General features: G+C 44.5%; 2 protein-coding genes across 2 annotated transcripts; one reads left to right on the forward strand and one right to left on the reverse strand.

Moving 5' to 3' along the window:
• Nucleotides 1–315: 315 nt before the first annotated feature.
• N7458_007268 (uncharacterized protein) lies at nucleotides 316–1178 on the forward strand (the record flags this gene model as incomplete). Its single annotated transcript, XM_056910650.1, has 2 exons — nucleotides 316–611; nucleotides 665–1178. 2 exons carry the CDS (start codon nucleotides 316–318, stop codon nucleotides 1176–1178), a joined length of 810 nt encoding a protein of 269 aa, XP_056763476.1.
• Nucleotides 1179–6399: 5221 nt separating this feature from the next.
• N7458_007269 (BTB/POZ domain-containing protein) lies at nucleotides 6400–6978 on the reverse strand (the record flags this gene model as incomplete). Its single annotated transcript, XM_056910651.1, has 2 exons — nucleotides 6400–6877; nucleotides 6935–6978. 2 exons carry the CDS (start codon nucleotides 6976–6978, stop codon nucleotides 6400–6402), a joined length of 522 nt encoding a protein of 173 aa, XP_056763477.1.
• Nucleotides 6979–12621: the final 5643 nt, after the last annotated feature.

The raw sequence follows: 12621 nt of genomic DNA on the forward strand, positions 1-12621 counted from the left end.
ATCAATTTGCTTCTTCGTATAGACAGTGCAGGAATTATTTCCGAGCTTGGGGCAATGTTCCTGATGCGCTCTTGCCTTGTATCACAACAGTACTTTAATCTTAATTGGCCGATCGTTCAAAAGATGGTGGCAAAGCGGGGTTCTCTCTCTATGGCCCCACTAACATCAGGATAGACCTCAAACGCTGCCCCCCACCACGCAAGTTACAACGTCGCGCTATTGTGAAAGAAACGGTGCCTGGGGATTTCAAACAACCACCACAGATCCTAGGTTAATGTACGCATGACGTCCCTTACTCTCATCTGGAGTACGAACATGGGTTTGGTATCAGCATACTGCCGATCGCGCTGGCACGGAGGCGTCCCGGCGGATGCCCCTCAGACCGTAAGTGAGGCATTTGATCGCATCGACGAGATTTACAATTCCGGAAAACCTTTCTACACTAAAGATTCTATCCGTGCCGCCTATGACCAGTTTCAGCGCTCCACTAACCCTGGGGATAAGATCCTTGTCAAGGATGTGGCGGGCACTCTAATAGAATACACTCTCAGAACAGGGGAAACCTTCATCTGGAGGCTGAGCTCTGAGAAGGAAGAGGAAGAATGGCTCATGTCTGTCCCAAGAACTTGCTCCCCCTGTAGATCTTGAAGCTAATACTTAGCAGCCAACAGCCGATCCTGCACTACCACGGCAGTGGTCATCTCAAGGAAACTCTCTGGATGATGTACCAAGACGCTCACTACGAGCCCGAAAAAACAAGCCCTTTCCGCAGCCTGCAAGTTTATCATAAATCTGAGAAGCTCGTCTCTGGTACAGAAGAGCTATTTCAAGACCCAACTCTTCCGAGCTATGATGACCTCAACTTGATCTTCAAAGAACAGATCCAAGTTTGGCAGGAAAGTGAAATGTGTGAGAGAGTTATCCAGATCCTGAACTCCTCCGCTGCAGAGCTGAATATCAAAAAGATTGTGGCCGTAGCTCTAGGAGGGATTTCCAGAGACGTTGGTCATCGCTCTGCCTTCCAGCATGCACTTGTCGTGTCTTTACGCGAATGGTTTGATGATCAGCAGCAGTCAGTCTGCTGCTACGCCCAAGATCCAGAGTATAAAGCCGTGGATAAGGCTGTCCTTAAGGCGCACGGTGTTATTGTCATCGATGATCCCCCGTGCTTGGCTTGAAGTGGACGAGCGATCCATCCTTTTTTCGTGTGCACCAAATGTACCCGTCAAGGAGATTGTGGCAGAAATCACGCGGCCAGCGGTTATAGTATGGGAGCGGGTCGACAGTAGGGATTATGATGCTGAGGAGGAAGGAAAAGTGTAAGAAACTCAAATCCGAGGCTATGACACGACCTGTTAAAGAACATCTAGTACCGATCCATGTACACCTCGGGTAAGAACTATGCTCGAGGGATATGAGGTATTCGAATTCGGGGCTGACGATCATTTTTCCTCGACGGTCATCTATATCCGGCGTTGTAAGGGTTGAGGAAGCAGCCTTGTGCTGTCTACCACTGCTTGGATCCGGATTCCCGGATTGGTAATACTAGCATACGGGTCGTTAAACAGGGCAAACACAGCGAACCCATGACTTGCTTTAGGGTGCATAAATTGTGGAGTGCGGTTAACAAGATCCTTAAAATACACACCGCTAGCACCTTCCAGGAAGTGATTATTTAGCGCGTACTTGATCAACCAGCGATGGTCAGACAGGAGTTTAGTTCTTCAATCAACCTGTCCAATTTGTTCCCTCAGTACTAGCATATACGGAAATCCTGCGACCCGATATGCAGTATTCGGCAATATTTTTGGGTATTCAGAGTACAGCTTGTCGACGCGCTGAGCGAGCGAGAATGGTTTAGGGGATAACGCGATTCACATGGCCAAGAGTATGAGACCGGCGAGGAGGAGGAAAAGAAGGCAGATGATAGGGTGGGAGAGGCGTCGCTAGGTGCCTTTTCGATCGCATGCTGTTAAACCATCAAAGGATTGATGATAACAAGGTCCACCTCACCAGGATGCGGTTGTCCTTGACCCACGCGTCGCGTGTGGTGATACCGGGAGAGCCGGTGGTAACAACTGGATATGGCCCCACAGCACCCAGGGGACCAATAGGTGTGCAGAGAAATTGGAGGCAGGCCTGCCTCCTTTTAAGGCATTATGGATCAGGCTCCCGACTGTCAATCGTTGCAATTTCCGCAATGCCTCCGGTGGCCGCGTGGAATCGACTCGCGTTCTCTGGCGGTTGAAACGCTGTTCTGGCTCGGTTCCTCTCGTCACACGGAGTCAGAACGGTAAAGACGTTGGAGTCGTACATTTCCAAGCAGCTCTCAGGATATCGAATATAGTTAGACGGGAAGTGAGCTGGAAGTCGTGACTACCCCAGAAATAGTGAAATAACATATCGTATGTCTCGTTCGTAGGGATTCGGGGGGAGTGCCTGGGTAGTATTCTATTTCAGTCTCCAGCTCAATGCCCGTGAAAATCTAGGGAAAGATTCATCGGTTGTCCCTTGTGGAGTGCTGTTCCAAGTCGGCGCTTATTTGTTCTGGGCGGCTACCTCAGTCGTGGCGTGCCCTTGTGCTGCTGATAGGATACCCGGAGAAGGGAGATACTATAGATCTGCCCAGATTAGTCATGTATTTAGCCCATCCAAATTGCCAGCTAGGGGCCTGTTAGCAATTCAGAGCTATTGTAATTCGTATTGGTGCACCTACATGGCTTATTCATCTCGGTTCCGACACTGGTGACGCGCGCTCCGCACGCTGTGGCCCTGAAACGATGATAGCGGGGACGAAAAAGGCAAAGGAAAAATGAAGGTTGTTTTGGTTCACTGACAGTGGATAATGTAATTGATTGTTGACCAATAAGAAGGCAGACAGTATGACTAATAGCCGAAACGTCTCAACTTAGAAAACAGCCGACATAATATACAAGGATAAACCCTGTAGAGCACGCGAGCAGGCAGGAGGGAGGAGAGCGAAGACGAATTGAGATAACCGAACACGAGAAGAAAGGAACGTGACCTGGGATCCAACCAAGCTCCAATGAGAGAGAGGCTTGGCGGAGAGGAGGGTGTGTGTTTCTCGCTGTGTTTTTGCTGTGTCAACGTCGGCGTCGCGCATCCGTGGGGTTAGTAACCCCTTCCACTCCGTTCCTCCGTTTCAGGGCAAGATGAGCAAGTACATCACCATTTGACGATAGGAACAAATATGGCCGAATAGGGAAGATAAGAGATAGCGTTTCTTATCGGGGGATATAACAAGCACCATCCCACTAGATAGTTTTCTCTTCCTTTCCCCTCCCTAGTCTTGATACCTTCATTTAATGCACAGGGTTTCCACTGTTTCCTCTTGGCTTGTGACAATGGATCGGTCTTCTGTTGTCTTATGTAGATGCTTTGTGACCCCAGATAACGGCGCTGAAATCTCGTGTGTTAGTGTCGGTGCTGCCTTTGCCAGTGTCTCCACTACCTAGGATGTTCATCGTCCGCCCAATTCCCCTAGTACGCGTATGGTATTCGGGTTAGACGCGGAGTATGGTCCCGTAACACCCCACAACTGGATGATACCTAGGTTGTTGGTTCGGCCAAGCTGACCCGCATAAAGCGGTCACCAAGCACAGCCACGATTATCCTCAAAGGTCCCGACCAAGAAAATACTTAAGGATCACAACGAACACACTCGGTAACCAAGTTCCCTTTTTGATCATGCAGCAACAGGCTTTCTACGAGAATAATATTCCCATCGCCATATCTCAGCTTCGAACGACAACCAAATTCCTACCCTGCATCAGTACTTTGACGGTGGCCAATGTCGCGTATTCAAGGTAACTTTCACGGACGGCGAGAGCTGGGCGATAAGAGTGCCTCTTTTTGTCCGCGATGCTTCCCAGAATATTCTTATACAGCTTCTTGAGTCCGAAGCTCGAATTCTCCGGGAGCTTGAATGGAAAGGATTCTCATGGGCCGCAAGGCTTAGGGGCTGCAGTCTCACGTTCGACAATGCGATTAGATATCCCTTCATTGCATTGACATGGGTTCCAGGCAGTCCGCTTTCATGGTCGGATGAGTTCCCGACGCAACCTCTTCGGAATAAAATCTTGAGTCAAGTTGCGATGATGCACACGTCACTGATTGACTGTAGCAAGGAGACTCGTATGTCGAATACCTTATTTGTTCAAACTGAACATTGCTTACAAGTCCAGGGGGTTCTTCTGTAAAGCATTTCACCCGAATAATTCAAAACAAGACCCGGCGAGTTCGCGAGGGTCTTCTTCCAGAAATTACAGAGCAGGGCTGCTCTGAGCAGATGATGATTCTCTCCGATGTTCTTTTGCCTGAGCTTGATAAAGCACCCTTTGCTCTTGCCCACGGTGATATATCACCACAAAACATTCTCATAGATACACATCACAATGTCACAGGGTAAGTGGGGATTTTCACGGGTCGACTCCAACGTACTTACTTTTGAAGCATAATCGACTGGGGGTTTTCATCAAGGGTACCTTTCCAACAGGCAGCCTGTTTCCCCCGCTTCCTCCAACTCCAGAACATCAACATGTCGCCATGCTCTACTCTCCTGAAAGACCGGGAGGCATACATCACCTTCATTCGATGCCATACAGCTCTGGCATTATGTTCGATGATGATCCAAGTGCTTTCATCGGAAAACGTTGACTTCCAACACTGCTTTCTGGAGTCGGTTATTAGCAAAGGAATGCATCGCCGACTGGCACGTAACGGATGGAGGCTTTCATCTTATGGACGGGACAGCGACGGAGAATATGACAACCGCAATAAGAATGGGATACTACTTTCTCATTCTAGTAAAGAGCGTATTTTCATGTTTTGCATTGTTGGCATGATGATTGTAGCTCTTTCCATTCGGGAACGCCCTACATGAGTCATATTTTCAGCTTCAAGCTCAAGGACACATATTTTTCTGTCTACAGATAGTTCCGTCAATCTGAACATCCGATCTCTCAAGGATATTGAATGGCAGTCGTCAAGCTCTCACGAACAAAGTAGATATTTGTGTCTCCTATCAAAATTTAGCATATCATCCTGTCGAGATATGGAGCGTAACTTACCACCTATACAGGGGTTATACCAAGTGACCCGCTTTCCCTTATGTTTTGTATTGTAATTCAGTATTATGGGCATTACGGTTGTCGTAACACCGTGTACCTTAGCCACCTATGGGGTATTTCAACCTGCCCCATGATATTTGTTCTTTCTTCAATCGATCAACCTTTGCATTCAAGATTGGATCCGCTTGGTCCTATCCACGATCTCATTCGCCTACCAGGATTACTAGCCATTACCGCCCCAGCTTGCTCCGACAGAATATAATTGTCGGATGTTTACTGCCCCGTCGCTGTATATAGTATGTCACGTGACTATTCTGCGCTTTCGTCCGAGTTTCTATTGGCTGAAATAGTATCCGCTCTCTCTATCCGCTCTCTCCTGCCGCCATTTTGGAGGGCTACCAAAAGATAGTTGAATTTTGGAAGCAGACCACTGTTATGATTCTAATAATACCAAATTTATTGCATAAGGAGCGTCGTGGCGCTGGCATTTCGAGTCTCGGCTTTCCCACCACGTGACCTTCGTCCAGGGTTTTCGTTCGAGTTTCTATTGGCTGAGAATATTTCACCGTTCCTGCCACCAATTCTCCATAATATGTAAAAATGAAACCGGCTTTAGAATCCGGCAAATGCAAGCTTTCTATTGATACTAGAATGGTCTCCACCTGGGCCTTGTGGTGTGGTGGTCACCTGTCACGATTTGCATACTGGGTGGGCTGCTGGCTGCTATACAGCGTTAATCTATGAGTAGTTAGCAATTACACTAACGAGTTATACTCCCGTAACGGAGATGGTCTATTAGCGCGATCTTGCGACTTGAACTTGCGCGATTGTTTCGACTCTGCCCTACAGAGCTATTATTCCATTACGTGGCTGCCGAAGTCTAGGTCTGTCCTCACTCCCGAGCCCTCCGTCGAGCTTCCTCCGACTGTAGGTGCTCTTGCAGCCGTTTCTCCTTAAGGGTACGCTTGCGGTTTCCTTTTCAAGTTCATTGGCATGGCTGCCATCGTCTCCCAGGATTTGCGTTTCCGGCTGATGTCGATCCCCTCCCTTTCCATCGAAACACCACAACAAACACAGCTGTATTTCCTATAACCTGCTAAATTGACATTGAACTGCTAAAGTCCAGCTCTACTCTTTTTCCGCTAATGGGGTCCTCGAAAGTGCTACCCATGGCCGGCTTTAGCCCGTTCAGCGTCAATCTTACCTCTCGGAAAAGGTCAGCTCCAAATGACGGATACTTTTGAGTTTCTTTAGTGAACTTGTGCTCATCGCTTTGAAAGTACCCTCTGACCGAGGCTGCAGCCAGAGTTCACCGTACTGGATGTTCATGAGGCAAGAAGGTTGCTGAGATAATATGAACAGGCGTAAGCCAATAAGTATTAGTGTCGACATGTTGCCAGAAGTCATTCGTCTGGGGATGGGGATTGGCGACAAGTATGCGTTTGATGTATTGGGCCATCTCGGTTTCCAATCCAATGATATTGTACTTGTCCGCAAGTCTCACAAGCTCCATCGCAGCCGAAATATGCTCCCCCGGATCCTCTACGTCGAACTTGACAACGCGAAGGTATAGCCATTGAAAAAGCGCTTCAAGGCTTCGCACCGAAATAACGTACTCCATTTCTTCCAAATCCGCGGTCAGCTGCTGAGACTCTAAAAATTCACCCTCAAACATTGCTGAGAATACAGCCGACTCAGCGCAGAGAAGACTTTTGGAAATTTTATATTCGTTATTGCTAGGCTTGATTCGAATTTTGACATAGGGACCGTGGTAGAGGGGAAGGATACTGGGAGATTCAGAATTAGCCACAATCTTTCCAGATACACGTATGATCTGTACATACTTTGTGACGAAATGTTGAGCACTGGCTTTAGATGCCTCTGTCATCGTCTTGTGCAAAAACCGAATTTCGAAAGGTCAAATGCAATGGATATCGTGTACGATACTGGAGCGACCTGGGACAAGGCGATAAGTGAAAGGCGAATTGTGCTTTGTCGTTTTCCCGGAGGGGTAGGGCGCAAGGTTTTGTTGTTTGGTTGAGCATAGAGGGGTCAGTTGAAACCCGCTAAAGTAAATTTGATTTGGCCCATGTCGTTTCTTGGGCCCCTTCAATGACGGAGCGGTCGTGGCACTACGCCCCGCATCTGAAGGGGGCGATCTGAAGGGGGCGATGAGGCTGCGAGCGACGAACACCTCAAGCAGAGATCCAAGCCTTTGGGCGCTACAGGACGATAGGCGAATGAAGTCTCCTACGAGAAGGAACTCTTCAGGCCAAGTTCTTTGACTACGCTCGTCCATGGATTGGCATATCTTTAGTCTGTCGCTCGACTCATTTCTATACTGCGAGGAGTCGTTTCCGAGCAGAAACGGATGGATCCACAGCTATTGTGCATTTGGCTGGATTTAGCTGGCGTATCTTACCATGGGTCAGCCAATCTCCTGTAAAGTGAGAACGGGGCAAACAATAGCTCTGATACGGGTAGAAGTACGATGCAGCTACACAGCTGCACAGTGTACCTGGTCATGGTGTACAATGCCTGTGATGTGTCCTAAGCTAATTAGGTGCTTCACTAATCCTTATATTACCAAGAGTCTGTTTATGCGGTGTTACGCTATTACACCCAGTCATAATCCGTCACCGCTCAAATAGATGCCGCCATTCGTAGAGGCATTGCGGTGTTGTCGTATACCTGAAGCAGGGATTTGCGGCCAACCGCCGTCAGGGATTAGACAAGCCTTCCTTGGCCTTAGTTGCTAAGATAATAATTCTTATTATCGACCGGCCTGCGTCACTAAGGATCCTACCCTTAGGGGTTGTCTTTATCAAGTATACCTTCCCGTCTCCGTATCTGCCCTTGAACAATTACGAGAGCATCCAATATATTGCGTGTCCAGCGGAAATGGCTTCTATAGCCGGTTCATTCCTCAGTTCCAAGTATATTAGCTTATTTCATTCTCCATCTCCTATAGTATCTAGGACTAATGCGACACCAGGTATTCAGGGATTGCCTAGTCCAGATCATCGCTAGGCCTAACAAGGCAATATACTATGCTCATCCTAGCGCTATATTATTATGTGGATCATCAGTACTGAGTGCACGTATGGATAGGAGATAGATAACACAAGGAGACGGCGATCCGATTAACTAGACAGAGTTTGATGAGTAGACTGTCGAATGCGTTTTGAGCTACTTTTACAACAAAGACTATGTGGTACATAGCGCAACTCACGTTGTAGAGGCTGCGAAAAACACAGAAATTGACGAATTAGGTACGCACAATTTGAATAGCGTCACAAATTGTCCAAGGGTGAAAATGTTTTTAGACCCAAGACCTACGGCTTCTACTATAGTAGAGTCACATATATCTGGCCCCGAAACTCTCGAAGTAACATTCCAAGAACGGCTATTGACCCCCCTAAGCCGGTGCATTACAGTTGGTTTACCTGCTAATACTAAGTAGACAGCTGCGGGTATTTTTGCCCGAGCATCCTATCATGACTGCGAGAAGCATCTTGGCAATACGGCTCTGATGCACGCCAAGGTCTACTGTTTTGCGCACCGGTTTCTGATTCCAGGACTTAAAGATCTGGCTTTGTAGCGACTGACCCAAGTCCTTCTTGCGTGCGACACCCCAAACCAGTCCTTTCTCTCACCTCTCTCTAATGCGATACGCCTAGTGTACGGTTCAACGCCCAATGAAACACAAGTGGTTGATCCAGCACGTTAATTATTGTCTTAGTACATTGCGCTGAAATACACTACACTCTCAGACGAGAGCCTTATCATACTTATGTTAGAGGGAGGTGACTTCATGATCGATGTCTCGCGCAAATTAGCCCGACGGATTTCTATATCCGGGAATTCCGCTCAATCGTTAGAAGAGCAAGTTGATGAGCTCCAGCTCAAAATCGACATATTAGAGTTAGAAGGTATAAGACAACTGGAGTTGCTGAATCGGGCAAACGCGGAAATAGGCGAGTGGGAGAGCTAGAACCGGGTAATATCCGGAAAGTACAAGAAGGCGAGGAGGCATATACCGCCGCGCCGACATGACGCCGCTCACGAACCCTTAGTTGAGGATGGACTATAAGGTGGTCAGGATAAGACTGACTGGAGTTGGAGACCAATTTCCACATAGTGTAAACACTTGGTTGCCGTTGTTACTACTGCTGATCATAAAGATAAAAAAATCAGACTCGTGTCCACACCGTATCGCTCCGCGTAGCCGTTTTAGTCTAGTTAGTAAGGCGGTATAGTCTCTAGATTGATTCTAGAAGATTAATCGAAGAATTCGGAGAGGGTTCTTTCGTTATCGGTATATACTATAAGAACGCGTAGACCGAATTGATTTTAGATAAAATCGATCTGATTCGACAGAGATTAAGATGATTCGGTCTTAGAAGAAAGATCTTCCGCAATTTAATATTTCGTGATAGGATCGACTAAATATAATAGATAGGAGGTTTTAGCTAATAATAGCTCGAAGTGAATAAGATCCTAGTACAGCGATTTGAACAGGCGATTATACTATATAGGTAATCGAGAGATTTAACGCGGTGAATTAGCTAGTTTACATATTTCACAATAGCTAATTGGCGAAGATATATCTTTAATCGTGATGCTAGATACGTGGTTAGGTAGGCGAGATAGTATATCTTTGCTAATATAGCCTAGTCGTCGATACTACTGATTAATCGTCCCTTCTAGCTGTTTCTTAGTATATAATATCAGGGCAATCTTGCTAATCTGATTAGTAAGAGGGATTCGGGCTCATAACCTGTGAGCAAGCGATGCTGCGCAGGTTAGGTAGAGAGGAAGTAAGATTTAATTGATCTTCTTCCTCTTGATTGAATAGGAAGGATAAAATCAATTCGGCTTAGAATCATAAAGATAAAATAAGACAAAGTAAGGTAGGACTGAAGCTTGGTTGATTGTATTGAATCTTTCTTGTATGTATTAAACATGATTGTTATCTTGGTAGAGAAAGCAGGGCATATTTATAATCAACTTGTCTCTTGCATGTGATCATTCTAGATGATGCATGATGATCTCATGCAGTAGCTATTTGATCGGTGGTTGCTTGATTGTACGATGTCATTGACTGTAGTGATGATGTAGATCGTGTCATTGACCGTAGTGATGATGTAGATCGTATACTATGATACGTCTGTTTATGCCTGATTATCCGATTGGATAATAATGATATAATGGCATAAAGCTTATTGAGATTCAGCCATCTTGTATAGGCCTTATGAATCTGGCTTGATATGCTGTATGATATATCTCACATCCTATCTAATCAGATAAATACCTGATTTCGTATCTAATCGGCAGATAGACGTTCCGTCCTTCTCTTCTAGTAGGCAATCTCTTTAGTTAAAATAGATTCCTGCACTAGTAGCGCGTTCTACAGAGATTAGGTTAATATAGAATCTAGGGCAGTAAGTAACTTGCTTCAAGGGAAAAGTGGTTCTATTAAGAGATTTAGTTAGCATAATTATAAGGTCGCCGTAGCCGAGGATAGTGGTTTCGGTGTTTCTAACCATAACTAAGGACACAACGGACTTATAGTTTTATAGTAGAGATCTGTTATTCGTGACATAAATTAAGGCTCCGGTATTATAATACTAGGTATTACTTCGCTTAGCAGAGATCCTGATTATGCTTATAGCTATCCTATCTTCTTCTCGAAAGAGGTTATCGGCTTCCTTCTTCGGAATAAAGGCTGAAAAGGCGTCTCGCTTTCTAGCTTGATCTGATTAGCTAGAATCGCTAATATCTAGCTGATCTAATTCGTCTAGTTAGTGTTCTCTAATAGCTTTTTCGTATTATCGCTTAAACGGAGGTAAAGATTCGCATTAGAACTAGAAGCTCTTCTTAGCTCTCTAGTCAGGCGACTAGCCCTTTAGTCTGACTAGTAGATTAATATATAGGTACTTATCAAAATCGTGGTAGCCGTTACTAGGAGGTCCTTTACAAGGGTAAATCCCCCTTCGGCTAGATTTAATTAGTCGATCTTTGTTAGGTTTTCGTCCCTAATAGGTTAGATAAGTAGATTCGTCATCAGGTTCTGGTCCCTGATAGGTTAGATAAGCAATTAGTCGTCTGCTAGGCAAGACGATTAGTCGGTATTAGTTAATAAACTAATTAACTAGTTCGGTTAAGGTAGGTCTCTTTAGGCCTTAGAGGATCGTATTATACTAGAAGGTATAGAAGCCTTGATTACTAGATTAAATCGTTTCTAGGAAATCGTATACTAGAGATAGTGAGTCTTAGAAGTAGGCAATTCCGGCTTTCTTACTATGAGCAAGTGTAAACGTATAGGAAGGATAATTGTATAGCAAACCTATAGATAGAGCTATATAGTATAGCTAGATCGTATAGAGAGGTTGATAGATTGAATAGTAGTAGGTAGGCTGTCAAGAATAAATTCAGGACTTGGATTAAGAACTATCTGGCAGGGACTTTAGGTCCTATTTATATTTGATAGATCCCTGTTTTCGGTGGCAACTAGCGATATAGTGGTGATTTCATTATGATGATCTTGTTTTCCATAAGATTCTATGATATTATATAGACTATCATAGAATTCTTTATGATTCTATCTATATCCGATACTCCCCCCGTAATCTATATATAGCTAATATATAGATTAGTGGTAGATAGATAGATAGATAGCTAGATAGCTCTACTTAGCTATCTTAGTTGATTCATTAATATTCACTAGATTAGCTAGGTTGACTAGCTTTTTAAATGCTACTCTGTCAACGTTTTTAGTTAATAGATCAGCTAATTGGCTTTTGGTATTGATATAGGTTAATTTAACCTTTTCTTCTTAAATAGCCTCTCTTATATAGTGATATTGGATATCTATATGTTTTGATCTTTTATAGAACTCAGGATTCTGACCTAGTTTGATAGCAGATTCGTTGTCAACTAAGATAGTAGGGATATCTAGTAGATATCCTAGATCTAGTTGATTATTTATATAGTTGAATATATTAGCTAGATAGATAGCTTCTATGATAGCTTCTTTTATAGCTATATATTTAGCTTCGCAGCTGCTAATAGCCACGGATTTCTGTAATTGTGAGTTCCACGAGATAGGGTTATTTAGCCCTAGATTGCTAGATAGGCTAAATAGGTATCTAGTAGTAGATCGCCTACTATCTAGATCGCCTGCCTAATTAGCATTAGAGTATCCTTTTAAATATAAGCTGTCGCCCTGATAGCTATATAATAGGCCTAAGTTAGGCCTATATAGTAGATATCTCTATATCTTTAGTAGTGTATTTATATGTTCTTGGCCAGGATTAGCTATATAGCGTGTATAGTAGTTAACAGGAAAAGCTATATCTAGCCTAGTCTTTAGGCTAGTATATAGAAGTGATCTAATTTCTTGTTGATATAGATTTATAATCTTATCATTAGATTAATCAGGATTCTTATGCAATCTAATACCTGGTTCTCCTGGTATTTTGATTGGTTTATAATCATATATATTAAATTTCTTTAGTAGCTTATATAT

Source organism: Penicillium daleae, assembly GCF_028827525.1.
Source record: "Penicillium daleae strain IBT 16125 chromosome Unknown utg000007l_segment0_segment0, whole genome shotgun sequence".
Lineage (NCBI taxonomy): Eukaryota > Fungi > Ascomycota > Eurotiomycetes > Eurotiales > Aspergillaceae > Penicillium > Penicillium daleae.